The sequence below is a fragment of the Conger conger genome, chromosome 7 (genome assembly GCF_963514075.1).
Source record: "Conger conger chromosome 7, fConCon1.1, whole genome shotgun sequence".
NCBI lineage: Eukaryota > Metazoa > Chordata > Actinopteri > Anguilliformes > Congridae > Conger > Conger conger.
The window spans coordinates 64,353,237-64,371,657 of NC_083766.1; the positions used below are offsets into that span (position 1 = coordinate 64,353,237).

The 18,421-nt window shown below is 47.3% G+C and overlaps 1 protein-coding gene across 4 annotated transcripts in view; it reads left to right on the forward strand.

The window, feature by feature from the left end:
* LOC133134021 (protocadherin alpha-C2-like) overlaps nt 1–18,421 on the forward strand; it is a 61,799-nt gene that overhangs the window by 9,687 nt on the left and 33,691 nt on the right. The window contains exon 1 of one of the 4 annotated variants that reach the window (XM_061250377.1): nt 438–2,825. The exons of 2 other annotated variants lie outside the window; for them this stretch is intronic. In XM_061250377.1, the coding sequence (XP_061106361.1) occupies nt 456–2,825 (2,370 nt within the window). In that variant the 5' untranslated portion in view covers nt 438–455. Of the gene's footprint in view, nt 1–437; nt 2,826–12,021; nt 14,374–18,421 lie in introns of those variants that run through there. One more of the 4 variants, XM_061250378.1, reaches the window with a different exon arrangement.

Below are 18,421 nucleotides of genomic sequence, written 5' to 3' on the forward strand. Positions count from 1 at the left end.
TGCTTCTAGTCTGACATCCCATACCGACTGACTTGGCCTATGTTTACCAAGTTAACTAGATATGATGTTCATGGATGTAGCCAACTGATCCTTTGTGCCAACTGTATCTTATCAGGCCCGTGTTCTGTAGTTGTTCTTATGGCATTTGATATGCACGTACTGTGTGTTGCTTTGGACAAAATCTGCTAAATAAATGTAATATAATGAGAGGAAAGAGTCGCGTGGTGTCGCTGCTCCACGGTCAGTTGGGTTCGTGACGCTCTACGGGCACCCGCCTCCTGCCGGTCGCGCGCACTGACGGGCAAGTCAGCGCAGCTCGTGCTGGGAAATTTAGAAAGCTTCGAGACTCCAGTATGATCAGAGAAAATGGTTTATGAACGATTATCACCATTACGCCGCTGATTATGCTAAAAATACAAGCCCGGATTGGTGCGGAAATTACAACATCTTTCACCATGGAGGACAGAGGCAGTGGCTCCGGGTACTGCGCGGTGGTTTTGCTTTGTGCTTTTTTATTATGTTTCTGTAAACCCGCTTCGGCTCAAATACGGTACTCAGTTCCGGAGGAGTCGAAACAGGACACCTTTGTGGGAAACGTTGCCAAGGACTTGGGTCTCGATGTAAGTACACTGTCCGAGCGGAGGTTCCGCATTGTGTCGGGCTCTAAGGAGCTCCTTTTACGGATAAACACAGACAATGGCGTGCTGTTTGTGGAAAAACGTATCGACAGAGAAGAGCTGTGCGAGAGAAACAGCGTGTGTGTGATTCATTTAAAAACTGTGGTGGACAATCCGCTAGAAATCCACTACGTGGATGTAGAAATCGTGGACATGAATGACCATTCCCCCGATTTTACAGAAAGGGAGAAACATTTAGATATCGCCGAGTCTGCGCTGCAGGGAGCGCGCTTCGCTTTGGAGTCTGCGCGTGACCCAGACGTGGGAGTCAACACTCTCCGTATATACAGGCTTAGTCAGAACGACAACTTTGATTTGGAGGTGAAGAATCGCGGTGAAGACAAAATCCCGTTCTTGATTTTGAAAAAGCCACTTGACAGAGAGAAGGATTCCGCGCTCAGCTTAATGCTAACTGCTTATGATGGCGGGAAACCAGTGAGATCCGGTTCTATGAACATCACTGTTAATGTGATCGACATCAACGACAATGCTCCGGTCTTCGACCGACAGGTGTACACGGTCGCGCTGGAGGAGAATGCCCCTCTCGGCACTTCTGTAGTCAGAGTGCACGCGACAGATCTGGACGAGGGCGCGAACAGAGAAATATCTTACGCTTTGGACAGCAGCGTGCGTAACAAAGCTTTCGACCTGTTTGAACTGGACGCCAAAACGGGCGAAATTACCGTGAAAGGCTTAATAGACTTTGAGGAAAAATCTGTTTATGAGATTGATGTCCAGGCAACCGATCAGGGTCAGGTGTCTTTGACTGGCGACTGTAGCGTCATAATAAACATCAAAGATGTCAACGACAACGCACCTGTGATCGAGGTGACGTCTTTGTCGAGTCATGTCTCTGAGGGCGCAAGTCCAGGCGCAGCCGTCGCTCTCATCAGCGTGACGGATAAAGACACCGGAGACAACGGATCGGTCGCGTGCACCCTGCCCGCCGGCCTCCCTTTCGAGTTAAAACCGTCATTCCAGAAGAACATGTACTCTCTGGTTACCAAGCACCGACTGGACAGAGAAACGGTCGCTAATTACAAAATCACTATAACCGCTACGGACAAAGGAGCTCCCCCACTTTCATCTGTTAAGACTCTCACCGTCGATGTTTCAGATGTTAACGACAACAGTCCAGTTTTTTTACAGAACCCATACACCTTCTATTTACCTGAAAATAATGTCCCCAGGGCCTCTGTGTTCACTGTAAGCGCGTCTGATGACGACCAACGTGAAAACGCACTGCTTTCCTATCATATTTATAAAGGCGAAGGGACAGACGTCTCGGTGCTATCTTATTTGAATATTAACTCGGAAAATGGCGTTATTTACGCGCTAAAAAGCTTTGATTTTGAGACTCTGAAAACCTTTCAGTTCCAAGTGGTCGCTAAAGACTCCGGAACGCCGTCGCTGAGCAGCAACGTCACAGTGAATGTGTTCATTCTGGATCAGAACGACAACGCTCCAGTGATCCTGTCTCCGGTCAGCGCTAACGGTTCGGCTGAAGGTGTGGAGGAGATTCCCCGCAATGTGAACGCAGGTCACTCGGTGGCTAAAGTGCGGGCCTTTGACGCTGATATAGGATACAACGCCTGGCTGTCGTTCTCGCTGCAGCACGCTACAGACGCCAGTCTGTTTGGTTTGGGGCGCTATACAGGGCAGATCAGGACGCTTCGCTTGTTCACAGAAACAGACGAGGCGGAGCAGAGACTGGTTATAGTGGTGAAAGACAATGGGAACGTTTCACTGTCCGCTACAGCGACTGTGAGTATTAAGGCCGTGGAGCCGAAAGAGGCGTTTGCAGCGTCTGATACTAAAAGCGCGGTGCAAACCGAGGAAGAGAACAATGTGACTTTTTATCTGATCATCACACTGAGCTCCGTTTCAGCGCTTTTCCTGCTCAGTATTATCGGTTTGATCGTGATGCAGTGCTCCAAACCTCCCGACTATTCGCCCAAATATTCCCGGGACTCCAATTACGCAGACACGAGCGGGAACGGAACACTGTGTCACAGCATCCAGTACCGATCCGGAGACAAACGCTACATGCTAGTTGGACCCAGAATGAGTATCGGTTCTGCTATCGTTCCGGGCAGCCATGCGAACACTCTAATGGTGCCAGATCACAGGAACAGAACTTCCGGAGAGGTAGGAAGTTAAAATGTGTCCACTACAGTATGTTTATGCACTTTATTTGAAGCTTTTAACATACATCCAGTAGAGCTGCTACCTTTGTTAAACATTCATTTCCTTTCATGAAATTGACACTTCATTTTCCATCGCCACGGTCGTATAACTAACAATTATATTAGTTACTATGTTGTAATTTAATGCTTTGATGTCTATTACAAACATGGTTGTGTGTGTGTGTGTGTGTGTGTATAAGTGTGTGTTTGTGTGTGAGAGAGAGAGTGAGTGTGTGTGTGTATAAGTGTGTATGTGTGTGTGAGAGAGAGAGAGAGAGAGAGAGAGAGTGTGTGTGTGTGTGTGTGTGTGTGTATGCGTGTGTGTGTCTGTGTGTGTGTGTGTGTGTATGCGTGTGTGTGTTTGTGTATTTTTGATCTAAGCATTAAATAAACTATTAACGCGTAAGCCATGCGAACACGTTGGTCCTTGCAGACAGCCACAGAAGGTCAGCTTTAGAGGTTAGTGTGCTGTATTTAATACTCGTTTGAGTAAACTACACAATATTTTTCAAAATACAATGCATCTCTTTTAAATGCAAACTGTTCTATTCTATTTTCCCCACACACTCGGAGGAGATAGTTCCAGAATAAAGCCTTTGATTCTGTAGAACCCTGTGTCGTTCCAGGTTCTCTTTCACACTTCACTATGATACAGGGTTCCATAAAGAACGAAGAAGGGTTCCTCTGTGGTAACAAGCCAAAAATAACTTCTTTTTTTAACCTATGGTGTATGCTTAAAATTCATGTGGCAAAACAATTCCAAAAAGCATATACACATATCTATCCAGTGAAATTTGAAGAGGTATTTATTTAAGATGCTCCTGATAGGGGCATCTGCTAAATGCTGAAATGTAAATTGAATGTCCTGCATGTTAAAGTGGTGTGGTACTTATAGTAAAACTGGAACTAGTCAGAGGTTCTGAAGAAACAGATAATAAACCCAGAAACATTGCAGAAAATTTGGCAGAATTTATATGTCTGTGTTGGAAGACGATACTATACAGAAGTTAGAGTCATCCCAGCTCTAATAGCTATCAGAAGCAACGCGCCGTCCCTGGTGTTTGGGATTGTAAATCTACACTCTTAGGTCCAATATTTTCCTTATGAATCATCGCATGTGTTCTGGGATTTGGATCCATTGATTGAGGTTTCAAACCTGCTTTGTTTCTGAAAATGAGGAGCCTGATTGAATCACACATGGTTGTTTTCTGTAAGTAAGTAAGTAAGTAAATTTTATTTATATCAGCACCTTTCAAGCATAAGAGCACAAGGTGCTTCACAAACAGCACACAAAAAGAAAACAAGAATTAGACAAGACAGCAACAATAAAATATAAAAGAGATAATAATACACAAAACATCAAACATTAAATATTAAAAGCCATTTTATAAAAGTGAGTCTTGAGCTGGGACTTAAAAGTGGACACGCAGGAAGCTGTTCTGATATCCAAAGGAAGACTGTTCCAAAGTCTGGGCGCTACGACCGAGAAAGCACGATCACCCTTCGTTTTCAGCCTGGACTTTGGAACAGCCAGTAATGCCAAGGAAGATGATCAGAGTGTGCGAGAAGTTTGATATGATGTTAAAAGGTCAATGATATATTCCAGAGCAATGCCAGCCAGAGCTTTAAAAGTAATAAGTAAAGCCACTGGAAGCCAGTGTAACGTCGCTAGAACTGGGGTAATATGGGCCCTTCTATTTGTCCTAGTCAAAAGCCTGGCTGCTGCATTCTGCACCACCTGGAGACGGGGCCGAGGACACGGCCCTAGGCCCCCCTGATGAGAGATTGACGGGGGATGGGTTAGAAAGGAATGCATTGTTAACCCCTCGCACATGCCATCGAGGTGGTAGTAAGAACGCCCGTAAGAAGAAAAATATGTGGTACAAGATAAATGTACAACCGTATATGGATACTGAGGAGTCTGAAGTCAGAGGACTTAGATTTAGGGTTTTAAAGAGCAAAGTTAAAGTTCTGACTGAGAATACCCCAACCCTACAGGGGAGGGGCACAATGCCTGGCTAAAGAAAAGAAAAAAAAAAAGGAAAACGGAAGGGATGTCAATACCGAAAGAAAATTAAGAAGCTTTAAGGGCCTTCCTGATTAAGGCCAAAGAGGAGGATGGATATTTGAGGGGTGTACCTTGATTTTTAAACATCATAGGTGGAAAGGTAAATTAGAAAGAGCTAAAGGGGTATATGTAACTTGCATGTGATTAGCAAACTGCAAAAGATGATATGTACACTGTAATCTGTATAACTCTATTCTTTTGATTGATTATAATAAAGTATATCTTACTATAATCATATGTGATAAAGAGTCTTTAGAGGAATACATTGAATACAGGACATCGATTACCAGATTTGCATCACACCCTTCACTTCGAGACTGGGCTGGAAGTTCAGTAGAACTTACCAGGGCTCCAGGACGTTCGGAGTACTTGAGTTCATCCCCGAGACACCTCATGGTGAGGTACTGCTCATGGGAACGTGAGGTCTGAGCTTGGCAAGGGGTCCGTGGCTCATGACAATTTTGGCGCCCAACGTGGGGCACGAGTAGTTGAGAACTGCTCACGGCCTATTGAGGCACTGCCCGAGTAGATTCCTGCTCGAGGGGCTCGAGTCGATTACTGGCACTGACGAGAAAGGTGATAGGCACCTAAGTAGTGAAACCGTAATACTCGAACTCGAAAGGAATCGAGAAAATATAGAATAAGCTACAATATTAGAAAACTGTATAGGACAGTAAATTCTAATAAAGTAGGGACTAAACAAGTCGTGTCTCCGACAGAGGGAGAGGCGTTGGTTCAAAAAATACATGAAGCGAATGGACATTTCTCTTTTAAACGGGACATGGATTTATGACTTAGACATGTATATATGGAGTTACAATAGTCCAGTCGTGAAGAAACAAATGCATGAATGATTTTTTCTGTATCCTGCAATGATAACATGCATCTGATTTTTGAGATATTTCTTAAATGGTAAAAAAAAGTGGATTACTTTTGTAATGTGGAGATTGAGATTAAGTTCTGAGTCCAAAATTACTCGCAGATTTCGAGCAGTACTTTTCACATTATGTGCAAAAGGGCCAAGGTTTAAACAAATTTGTTGAGCAATCTCTGGTTTTCCAAAAATTAAAACTTCAGTCTTATCGGGATTAAGTTGTAGAAAGTTTTGAGCCATCCAGCATTGAACATCAGTTAGGCAGTCTAGTAAGGTTGACAGTGTGTTAACCTCACTGCGTTTAACTGAAAGATATAATTGTGTATCGTCTGCATAACAATGAAATGATATGTGGTGATCTTGAATAACTCTGCCCAGAGGTAATATATAAATAGAAAATAAAATGAGTCCGAGGATAGATCCTTGAGGAACACCGCAGGTTAAAATAGTAGACGAGGAAACTGAATTACCTAGGGAGACAGAAAAGGTTCTCGACAGATAAGAGGAGAACCATTCCAGTGCAATCCCAGAAATGCCAACCCAGTGTCCTGTGTCATGATCACCCACACACAAGCTACCTATAGCTTCACTGTTGAGTTGTTTTTCACTGTTTATTTACTTGGTCAAATAATTAAGAAAGTGAAGCAATGTCCTGAGGCTGATTCAAACTCTGGCCAATTCTGCAGCCAATAAGACAGCCTCTCCCTACCTGCAGGACTTCATTCAGCCCTATGCCCCAGCTGAACCACTCCCCTACAGGGCATCATTCAGCCCTACGCCCAGCTGAACCACTCCCCTACAGGGCATCATTCAGCCCTATGCCCAGCTGAACCACTCCCCTACAGGGCATCATTCAGCCCTACGCCCCAGCTGAATCACTCCCCTACAGGGCATCATTCAGCCCTACGCCCCAGCTGAACCACTCCCCTACAGGGCATCATTCAGCCCTACACACCAGCTGAACCACTCCCCTACAGGGCATCATTCAGCCCTACTCCCCAGCTGAACCACTCCCCTACAGGGCATCATTCAGCCCTAAGCCCAGCTGAACCACTCCCCTACAGGGCATCATTCAGCCCTACGCCCAGCTGAACCACTCCCCTACAGGGCATCATTCAGCCCTACTCCCCAGCTGAACCACTCCCCTACAGGTCATCATTCAGCCCTACGCCCAGCTGAACCACTCCCCTACAGGGCATCATTCAGCCCTACGCCCAGCTGAACCACTCCCCTACAGGGCATCATTCAGCCCTACGCCCAGCTGAACCACTCCCCTACAGGGCATCATTCAGCCCTACGCCCAGCTGAACCACTCCCCTACAGGGCATCATTCAGCCCTACGCCCAGCTGAACCACTCCCCTACAGGGCATCATTCAGCCCTACGCCCAGCTGAACCACTCCCCTACAGGGCATCATTCAGCCCTACGCCCAGCTGAACCACTCCCCTACAGGGCATCATTCAGCCCTACGCCCAGCTGGACCACTCCCCTACAGGGCATCATTCAGCCCTACGCCCAGCTGAACCACTCCCCTACAGGGCATCATTCAGCCCTACGCCCAGCTGAACCACTCCCCTACAGGGCATCATTCAGCCCTACGCCCAGCTGAACCACTCCCCTACCGGGCATCATTCAGCCCTACGCCCAGCTGAACCACTCCCCTACAGGGCATCATTCAGCCCTACGCCCAGCTGAACCACTCCCCTACAGGGCATCATTCAGCCCTACGCCCAGCTGAACCACTCCCCTACAGGGCATCATTCAGCCCTACGCCCAGCTGGACCACTCCCCTACAGGGCATCATTCAGCCCTACGCCCAGCTGAACCACTCCCCTACAGGGCATCATTCATCAGAATCTCTCATGCGCCACTTGTGTCCGGACATGTTTGACCTCTTGTTGTACTTTGTATCTTTGTAGCTCTGTTACGTTTAATTAGTATACGTCATGGTGCTGTATTTGTCACCATAGCTACTTTTTGTATCACGCCTTGCTTCTAGTCTGACATCCCATACCGACTGACTTGGCCTATGTTTACCAAGTTAACTAGATATGATGTTCATGGATGTAGCCAACTGATCCTTTGTGCCAACTGTATCTTATCAGGCCCGTGTTCTGTAGTTGTTCTTATGGCATTTGATATGCACGTACTGTGCGTTGCTTTGGACAAAATCTGCTAAATAAATGTAATATAATGAGAGGAAAGAGTCGCGTGGTGTCGCTGCTCCACGGTCAGTTGGGTTCGTGACGCTCTACGGGCACCCGCCTCCTGCCGGTCGCGCGCACTGACGGGCAAGTCAGCGCAGCTCGTGCTGGGAAATTTAGAAAGCTTCGAGACTCCAGTATGATCAGAGAAAATGGTTTATGAACGATTATCACCATTACGCCGCTGATTATGCTAAAAATACAAGCCCGGATTGGTGCGGAAATTACAACATCTTTCACCATGGAGGACAGAGGCAGTGGCTCCGGGTACTGCGCGGTGGTTTTGCTTTGTGCTTTTTTATTATGTTTCTGTAAACCCGCTTCGGCTCAAATACGGTACTCAGTTCCGGAGGAGTCGAAACAGGACACCTTTGTGGGAAACGTTGCCAAGGACTTGGGTCTCGATGTAAGTACACTGTCCGAGCGGAGGTTCCGCATTGTGTCGGGCTCTAAGGAGCTCCTTTTACGGATAAACACAGACAATGGCGTGCTGTTTGTGGAAAAACGTATCGACAGAGAAGAGCTGTGCGAGAGAAACAGCGTGTGTGTGATTCATTTAAAAACTGTGGTGGACAATCCGCTAGAAATCCACTACGTGGATGTAGAAATCGTGGACATGAATGACCATTCCCCCGATTTTACAGAAAGGGAGAAACATTTAGATATAGCCGAGTCTGCGCTGCAGGGAGCGCGCTTCGCTTTGGAGTCTGCGCGTGACCCAGACGTGGGAGTCAACACTCTCCGTATATACAGGCTTAGTCAGAACGACAACTTTGATTTGGAGGTGAAGAATCGCGGTGAAGACAAAATCCCGTTCTTGATTTTGAAAAAACCGCTCGACAGAGAGAAGGATTCCGCGCTCAGCTTAATGCTAACTGCTTATGATGGCGGGAAACCAGTGAGATCCGGTTCTATGAACATCACTGTTAATGTGATCGACATCAACGACAATGCTCCGGTCTTCGACCGACAGGTGTACACGGTCGCGCTGGAGGAGAATGCCCCTCTTGGCACTTTTGTAGTCAGAGTGCACGCGACAGATCTGGACGAGGGCGCGAACAGAGAAATATCTTACGCTTTGGACAGCAGCGTGCGTAACAAAGCCTTCGACCTGTTTGAACTGGACGCCAAAACGGGCGAAATCACCGTGAAAGGCTTAATAGATTTTGAGGAAAGATCTGTTTATGAGATTGATGTCCAGGCTACCGATCATGGTCCGGTATCTTTAACTGGTGACTGTAGCGTCATAATAAACATCAAAGATGTCAACGACAACGCACCTGTGATCGAGGTGACGTCTTTGTCGAGTCATGTCTCTGAGGGCGCAAGTCCAGGCGCAGCCGTCGCTCTCATCAGCGTGACGGATAAAGACACCGGAGACAACGGAGCGGTCGCGTGCACCCTGCCCGCCGGCCTCCCTTTCGAATTAAAACCGTCATTCCAGAAGAACATGTACTCTCTGGTTACCAAGCACCGACTGGACAGAGAAACAATCGCTAATTACAAAATCACCATAAGCGCTACGGACAAAGGAGCTCCCCCACTTTCATCTGATAAGACTCTTACTGTCGATGTTTCAGATGTTAACGACAACAGTCCAGTTTTTTTACAGAACCCATACACCTTCTATTTATCTGAAAATAATGTCCCCAGGGCCTCTGTGTTCACTGTAAGCGCGTCTGATGACGACCAACGTGAAAACGCACTGCTTTCCTATCATATTTATAAAGGCGAAGGGACAGACGTCTCGGTGCTATCTTATTTGAATATTAACTCGGAAAATGGCGTTATTTACGCGCTAAAAAGCTTTGATTTTGAGACTCTGAAAACCTTTCAGTTCCAAGTGGTCGCTAAAGACTCCGGAACGCCGTCGCTGAGCAGCAACGTCACAGTGAATGTGTTCATTCTGGATCAGAACGACAACGCTCCAGTGATCCTGTCTCCGGTCAGCGCTAACGGTTCGGCTGAAGGTGTGGAGGAGATTCCCCGCAATGTGAACGCAGGTCACTCGGTGGCTAAAGTGCGGGCCTTTGACGCTGATATAGGATACAACGCCTGGCTGTCGTTCTCGCTGCAGCACGCTACAGACGCCAGTCTGTTTGGTTTGGGGCGCTATACAGGGCAGATCAGGACGCTTCGCTTGTTCACAGAAACAGACGAGGCGGAGCAGAGACTGGTTATAGTGGTGAAAGACAATGGGAACGTTTCACTGTCCGCTACAGCGACTGTGAGTATTAAGGCCGTGGAGCCGAAAGAGGCGTTTGCAGCGTCTGATACTAAAAGCGCGGTGCAAACCGAGGAAGAGAACAATGTGACTTTTTATCTGATCATCACACTGAGCTCCGTTTCAGCGCTTTTCCTGCTCAGTATTATCGGTTTGATCGTGATGCAGTGCTCCAAACCTCCCGACTATTCGCCCAAATATTCCCGGGACTCCAATTACGCAGACACGAGCGGGAACGGAACACTGTGTCACAGCATCCAGTACCGATCCGGAGACAAACGCTACATGCTAGTTGGACCCAGAATGAGTATCGGTTCTGCTATCGTTCCCGGCAGCCATGCGAACACTCTAATGGTGCCAGATCTCAGGAACAGAACTTCCGGAGAGGTAGGAAGTTAAAATGTGTCCACTACAGTATGTTTATGCACTTTATTTGAAGCTTTTAACATACATCCAGGTAGAACTGCTACCTTTGTTAAACATTCATTGCCTTTCATGAAATTGACACTTCATTTTCCATCGCCACGGTCGTATAACTAACAATTCTATTAGTTACTATGTTGTAATTTAATGCTTTGATGTCTATTACAAACATGGTTGTGTGTGTGTGTGTGTGTGTGTGTGTGTGTGTGTGTGTGTGTATAAGTGTGTGTTTGTGTGTGAGAGAGAGAGAGTGAGTGTGTGTGTATAAGTGTGTATGTGTGTGTGTGTGAGAGAGAGAGAGAGAGAGAGAGAGAGAGAGAGAGAGAGTGTGTGTGTGTGTGTGTGTGTGTGTGTCTGTCTGTGTGTGTGTGTATGCGTGTGTGTGTTTGTGTATTTTTGATCTAAGCATTAAATAAACTATTAACGCGTAATAACCTTGAACATTCTGGCTGTACATTTCAGGAGCTGTGTAACTGCTCTGTGTACAGACTACAGAGGACGTCACCTGCATACTGTTTGGTTGCTCATTCTGACTCCAAAAAATTCTGATTTAAAAAACATTTTTGAGAGCTATTTTCTTATTTAAAGATACCACTAGTATTTAATAATATGCTTAAATCATAAACATGTTATATTTGTGTTGTGAGTGAACGGTCAGTGTGGTGGTTCTGATTCCTTCAGTGAGTCTCTGATGCCCTGCAGGATCTTTGTAAAGGTTTTATTCTGTTGGTTTTATTCTGTTGGTTTTGTTATGTTGTCTGTCCAGTGTCTTGGGAAGCTGTATTTTTGTTGTCTTTTATCTCTTCGGTCTGTGCGTGGTTATGGATATACTCGCGTGGTTATGGATACACTCGGGCTTTCAACCTAATGCTGTCAGTTCAGTGTAATAGCTTTACATATGACACAGGTCTGTGAAGAGGTATCGCACCCGCCCCGTGGGAAGGACGCACGGTTGCGTCTTGTTCTCGCGATGGAAACTGCGCTTGCATTTGGTGATGAGTCAGGTAGATTAACGTTTGATGGGTCTGTATGAAATGTTTCGAAATGAAATGCATTTAGTAAACAAAGTATAATCTAGGGGATGGAATAATGTGACGTTATTCTAAACGCGTGGTGTCGCTACATAACCAGTAAAACATAACCAGTAAAACGCATTTTACTCCTCATGCGCATGAAGTCCAGCCCTTTCCTGACGGATCAGTTTGCCTGAGTGAGACGTCGGCTGTAGCGTCTTGTGTGATCTGTACATGTGGATTGCATTGCTTCTGTTGTAGTGCCTTTTTGCGCGTTTTACCGGATTACTGCATGGATATGATGATTCGTGCTCCACTCGCGGTTCTGTGAAGCTTGGGAAGGCGAGCCGTGATGGAGCGAACAGGGCTTTGTGTTCGTATCGCCGTGTTTCTGTGCGTCTGGAGGGGCTCCGCGGCGCAGGTCAGATACTCCATACCCGAGGAGCTGAAGGAGGGGGCCGTGGTGGGGAATATCGCTAAGGATTTGGGACTTGGTCTCAGCACACTGAAGGAGAGAGGATTCCGCATCGTCTCGGGCTCGAAGGAGCCGCTTTTCCAGGTAAATCAGAACGACGGCATCTTATACGTCAACCGCGCGATAGACAGAGAAGCGATGTGCGAGCGGAGCGGCGCGTGCGTGCTCAGTGTGAAAGCGGTGTTGGAGAGTCCGCTCGAGGTGCATCATGTCGCGGTGGAAGTCGTGGATGTGAACGATCACGGTCCTCGCTTCACCGAGAAGGAGAGACGTTTGGAAATCGCCGAGTCTGCTCTGCCGGGAGCGCGCTTTCAGCTCCAAGCCGCGCTCGACCCAGACGCGGGCGTTAATTCTGTTCAAACGTATAAGCTCAGCTCAAACGATCACTTCCGCCTGGAGGTGAAAGACCGCGGCGTGGACAGTAAAGTCCCGTTTTTAATTGTTCAGAAAGCGCTGGACAGAGAGACTACCTCGGAGCATCACCTCGTACTGACCGCCAGCGATGGCGGGAAGCCTCCGCGCTCCGGAGAAATGCGCATACTGGTGGATGTACTTGACGTAAACGATAACACGCCGGTCTTCACAAAAGACATTTATTCTGTGTCCTTGCATGAAAATGCTCCATTGGGCACTACCGTGTTACGGGTCAACGCAACGGACATGGACGAGGGCTCAAACGGAGAAGTTGTTTATTCATTCGGTAGAAATATTAATGAGAAAATCAGGGACATTTTCGAATTAGACAAAATCACCGGGGAGATTATTGTAAGAGGTTCGGTAGATTTCGAAGAAAAGAACACCTACGAAATAGATATACAGGCGTCAGATATGGGCTCAACTCCATGGACTGTAGACGGCAGCGTCATTTTGAAAATAGTGGACATGAACGACAACGCGCCTGACATAGAGGTGACGTCATTTTCCAGCTCCATTCCCGAGAGTTCGCGCGCGGGAACCATACTCGCGCTCATCAGTGTGAATGACGCGGACTCCGGTCAGAACGGGCGGGTTTCCTGCTCCCTGCGCGAGGGCCATCCGTTCAAACTGCTCCCGTCTCTGCAGGATCACATGTTCTCTCTGGTGACGATGGCGGATTTAGACAGAGAGAGCTCGGCTCGGTATGACATCACAGTAATGGCCAACGATGGGGGCCAGCCGCCGCTGTGGTCCTTTAAGACGATAAGCGTGGAGGTGTCTGACGTGAATGACAACAGCCCTGAGTTTCCTACAAGTCCCTACGTGTTCTACCTTCTAGAGAACAACACACCTGGTGCCCCTGTGTTCACTGTGAATGCCTTTGATCGAGACCAAAATGAAAACGCCATAGTTTCATATGAAATTTGGAAAGATGCTCATGCGCAGAACAATATGGCAAATTATTTAAACATAAACTCTGATAGTGGCGTCATTTACGCGCTAAAAAGCTTTGATTTCGAGACTCTGAAAACCTTCCAGTTCCAAGTGGTCGCTAAAGACTCCGGAACGCCGTCGCTGAGCAGCAACGTCACAGTGAATGTGTTCATTCTGGATCAGAACGACAACGCTCCAGTGATCCTGTCTCCGGTCAGCGCTAACGGTTCGGCTGAAGGTGTGGAGGAGGTTCCCCGCAATGTGAACGCAGGTCACTCGGTGGCTAAAGTGCGGGCCTTTGACGCGGATATAGGATACAACGCCTGGCTGTCGTTCTCGCTGCAGCACGCTACAGACGCCAGTCTGTTTGGTTTGGAGCGCTATACAGGGCAGATCAGGACGCTTCGCTTGTTGACAGAAACAGACGAGGCGGAGCAGAGACTGGTCATAGTGGTGAAAGACAATGGGAACGTTTCACTGTCCGCTACAGCGACTGTGAGTATTAAGGCCGTGGAGCCGAAAGAAGCGTTTGCAGCGTCTGATACTAAAAGCGCGGTGCAAACCGAGGAAGAGAACAATGTGACTTTTTATCTGATCATCACACTGAGCTCCGTTTCAGCGCTTTTCCTGCTCAGTATTATCGGTTTGATCGTGATGCAGTGCTCCAAACCTCCCGACTATTCGCCCAAATATTCCCGGGACTCCAATTACGCAGACACGAGCGGGAACGGAACACTGTGTCACAGCATCCAGTACCGATCCGGAGACAAACGCTACATGCTAGTTGGACCCAGAATGAGTATCGGTTCTGCTATCGTTCCGGGCAGCCATGCGAACACTCTCATGGTGCCAGATCTCAGGAACAGAACTTCCGGAGAGGTAGGAAGTTAAAATGTGCTAAATGCAGGTTCTGAAATTGACATTGTTAATATATGACTGCCTCAGTCGCCTAGTGACCATTTCTAGCTATGCTGTACATTTATGCTTTGGTGTCTATTGCAAACAAACCCCTTTTCATGCATTTCGGAACGAATCAAGAAAGAAATGAACAAGTAATGACCTCTGACAAAAAGACTACATTTCAGTAATTTGCTGTTTTACAGAGGGGAGAGTGATCATCAATACAGGAAGCATATAATCAGTAAAGCAAACAATCAATAATCACATTTTTTTGGATATCAAACTAATTTTATAAACAGGCTGCCACAAAACTAAAGACAACAGGAGTTTAAGAGAAAGTACTAGAATGCACAATAATATGAACTACTATATCCAGAATGCAATACCAATTTTGCATTATTAAAACATACAGTCACAGAGCAACAATAGGAAGGTCTGACCCAGTTTTTCCATATGGCAGGGGTGCACTGCAAGGACCGAACCATTTCAGGATTTTGAGGCAACTTCTGCTCTTAATTACTGATTTAGCTCACTCACCCAGCACCCACTGCAGCCACAGACTGCAGGTGTGTCCTAAAGATCTCACTGTGATCCAGTGTAATCTGCACAACTATCAGAAACTAAAAACCCGCACGCAGAACGGCCCCCCAGGACTGGCATTGTGCAGCCGTGTTCTATGGGAATAAAGCGTGAGTATCACTGATAGTGTGTAGTTTGTGTGAGAGGTCGCAGAAGAACAACATTCACGTACAGGCCCGTTGGTGAGAAACAAAATGTTTGAGTGAACGACTGTTCTTTTCATTTTAATGAGAATGTTTTGGTTAATCTTCATGTGGGCTGGTGTTTTCTGATAAGGGGAAATCACAGGGGTCGCTGGCTGGTTTATTTATATCACCTGTGAGCGATGATGACAGCAGAATCATGAATCATGAATCAGTGTAAAGACAGAGATCAACAATGTGGGGCAGACCTGCAGGCGTGTGAGTGTGTGAGTGTGTGATAGCTCTGCTTATAGGTGTGTGTATGTGTTTGTGTCTGTGTGTGTGTGAGAGAGAGCGAGTGTGTGTGTGTGTGTGTGTGTGTGTGTGTGCGCCCCTGTGTGTGTATTTGCGTGAGCTTCATTGAAATGTGTGTCTGGGTGTGGGTCAGATTTCGTTTTTTTTGCTTCCTAGAATAAAACTGAAATGGTGGGATTTTGCGTTGTCATGGAGATGTGCTGGTTTCCATGGAGGCGGAGGCTGTTGGTCGTGGTGCAGGATGAACAGGGCTGTGTTGTTGGAGCCATGTTTCAGAAACGCCTGCCCCCTCTGCTCTGCAGCTACAATGACCTTTAACCTCTGCCCTCTCACCCCAGTGATTCACACAGTAACCATGGAAACAGCAGCCAAGGGCTCTGAATGGACCAGAGGCTTTCTGCCCTCTAATGAACGTGTGTGTGTGTGTGTGTGCGTGTGTGCGTGTGTGTGTGTGTGCGTGTGTGTGTGAGAGTGTGAGAGTGTGTGTGAGAGTGTGTGTGTGTGTGTGTGTGTGTGAAATGTGTGAGTGAGTGAGTGAGTGTGTGTGTGTGTGTGTGTGTGTGTGTGAAATATGTGTGTGTGAGTGTGTGTGTGTGTGTGTGCGTGTGTGTGTGTGTGTGAGAGTGTGAGAGTGTGTGTGTGAGTGTGTGTGTGTGTGTGTGTGTGTGTGTGAAATGTGTGAGTGAGTGAGTGAGTGTGTGTGTGTGTGTGTGTGTGTGTGTGAAATATGTGTGTGTGAGTGTGTGTGTGTGTGTGTGCGTGTGCGCGTGTGTGTGTGAGAGTGTGCGTGTGTGTGTGTGAGAGTGTGAGAGTGTGTGTGTGTGTGTGTGTGTGTGAAATGTGTGAGTGAGTGAGTGTGTGTGTGTGTGAAATGTGTGCGTGAGTGTGTGTGTGTGTGTGTGTGTGTGTGTGTGTGTGTGTGTGTGTGTGAAATATGTGCGTGAGTGTGTGTGTGTGTGTGTGTGTGTGTGTGTGTGAGAAATATGTGCGTGAGTGTGTGTGTGTGTGTGTGTGTGTGTGTGTGTGTGTGAAATATGTGCGTGAGTGTGTGTGTGTGTGTGTGTGTGTGAGTGTGTGTGTGTGTGTGTGTGTGTGAGTGTGTGTGAGTGTGTGTGTGTGTGTGTGTGTGTGTGTGTGTGTGTGTGTGTGTGTGTGTGTGTGTGTGTGTGTGAAATATGTGTGTGTGTGTGTGTGTGTGTGCGTGAGTGTGTGTGTTTATAGCAGCACTGTGGCTGTGGATGGAGCTCAGGGGAATGTGTATGTAATGAAGGGAGGCTGTGGGTCTGACTCATAAAGACTGGGTCCAGATACAGATGAGCTCAGAGAGGCGAATGAGTGTGTGTGTGTGTGTGTGTGTGTGTGTGTGTGTCTGTGTGTATTTGCTCAGAGAGGCAAATCAGATGTCTCTCCTGAAATAGCCAAACCTCTCCTGCGTTTCCATCACAGTGGGCAGCGTGAGGGTCAGGGGGAGGTGCTGTCTGTGTCTGCGTGCGTGAATGTGTGTGCGTGTGAGTGCGTGTGCATGAGTGTGTGTGCTTATATGTGCGTTTGTGTGAGTATGTGTGTGTGTGTGTGTGTGTGTGTGTGTGCGTGAGTGCGTGAGTGCGTGAGTGTGTGTGTGAGTGTGTGTGTGTGTGTGTGTGTGTGTGTGTGTGTGAGTGCAGGAGGGGCAGGGGGAGGTGCTATGAGGGTTTATGCTCTCTCTGTACAGGAGCTCATCTCCATGGCAACTGAGACAGACTGGCCTGTGGGAAATGTGTGTGACTGGCAAGGTTGTGTGTGTGTGTGTCAGTGTGAGTGTGAGTGCATGTGTGTGAGTGTGAGAGTGTGTGTGTGTGTGCGTGCGTGCGCGTGCGTGCGCATGTATATGTGTGTGTGTGTGTGAGAGAGTGTGAGAGTGTTTGTGAGTGTGACTATGAGAGTGTGAGAGTGTGTGAGTGAGTTTGTCACTGTGTTTCAGTGTGTGAGTGTGAGAGTGTGAGAGTGTGAGAGTGTGTGAGAGTGTGAGAGTGTGAGAGTGTGAGAGTGTGTGAGTGTGTGAGAGTGTGAGAGTGTGTGTGTGAGTGTGTGAGTGTGTGAGTGTGTGAGAGTGTGAGAGTGTGAGAGTGTGTGAGTGTGTGAGTGTGTGAGAGTGTGAGAGTGTGAGAGTGTGAGAGTGTGTGAGTGTGTGTGAGTGTGTCACTGTGTTTCAGTGTGTGTCAGTGTCTGTGTGAGAGTGTGTGTGTACCTTACTACCTTCGTCCTCCCTCGTGATTTCCCCCGCCCCCCCTTTCTGATATCCCTATCCTCCTTGTCTAACCCAAAAAAAACAAAAAAAACAAAAACAATTTGCACTTATGATGACGACTATATGTTTAGAACAGCATTCCATGTGTATTTTCCTAGTTATGGATGTGTTGCTTTGACTTGTGGAAGAACCTATGCACTTGTCAGTCGCTTTGGATTAAAAGCGTCTGCCAAATGACAAAAATGTAAATGTGTGTGTGTGTGTCAGTGTATATGTCAGTGTGTATGTGTGTGTGAGTGTGTGCGTGTGTGTGTGTTCATCACTGTTTATCAGCGCGTGGGTGTGTTCATCACTGTGTGTCAGCGTGTATGTGAGTGGGTGTGTGTGTTCATCACTGTTTATCAGCGGGTGTATGTGTGTTTGTGGCCCCAATAAGATCCGCACAGCCATTGGGCCCTTGAGCAAGGCCCTTAACCCTGCATTGCTCCAGGGGATGATTGTCTCCTACTTAGTCTAATCAACTGTACGTCACTCTGGATAAGAGCGTCTGCCAAATGTCAGTAATGGGTCTGTAATCATTCAGTCCTGTGGTCCTTGGCTTTTTGGGGACTGGGATGATGGTGGAGGTCTTGAAGCAATCTGGTACGTGGCAAGTCTCCAGTGAGGCAGACAGCTGATCAGCACAGTGCTTCAGGGTGGATGGGGAGACAGAGTCTGGCCCGACTGCTTTGCGGGGGTAAGTAAGGACAGAGGTGTCTCTGAGGTGAGTAGCTGTGGAGTGGCC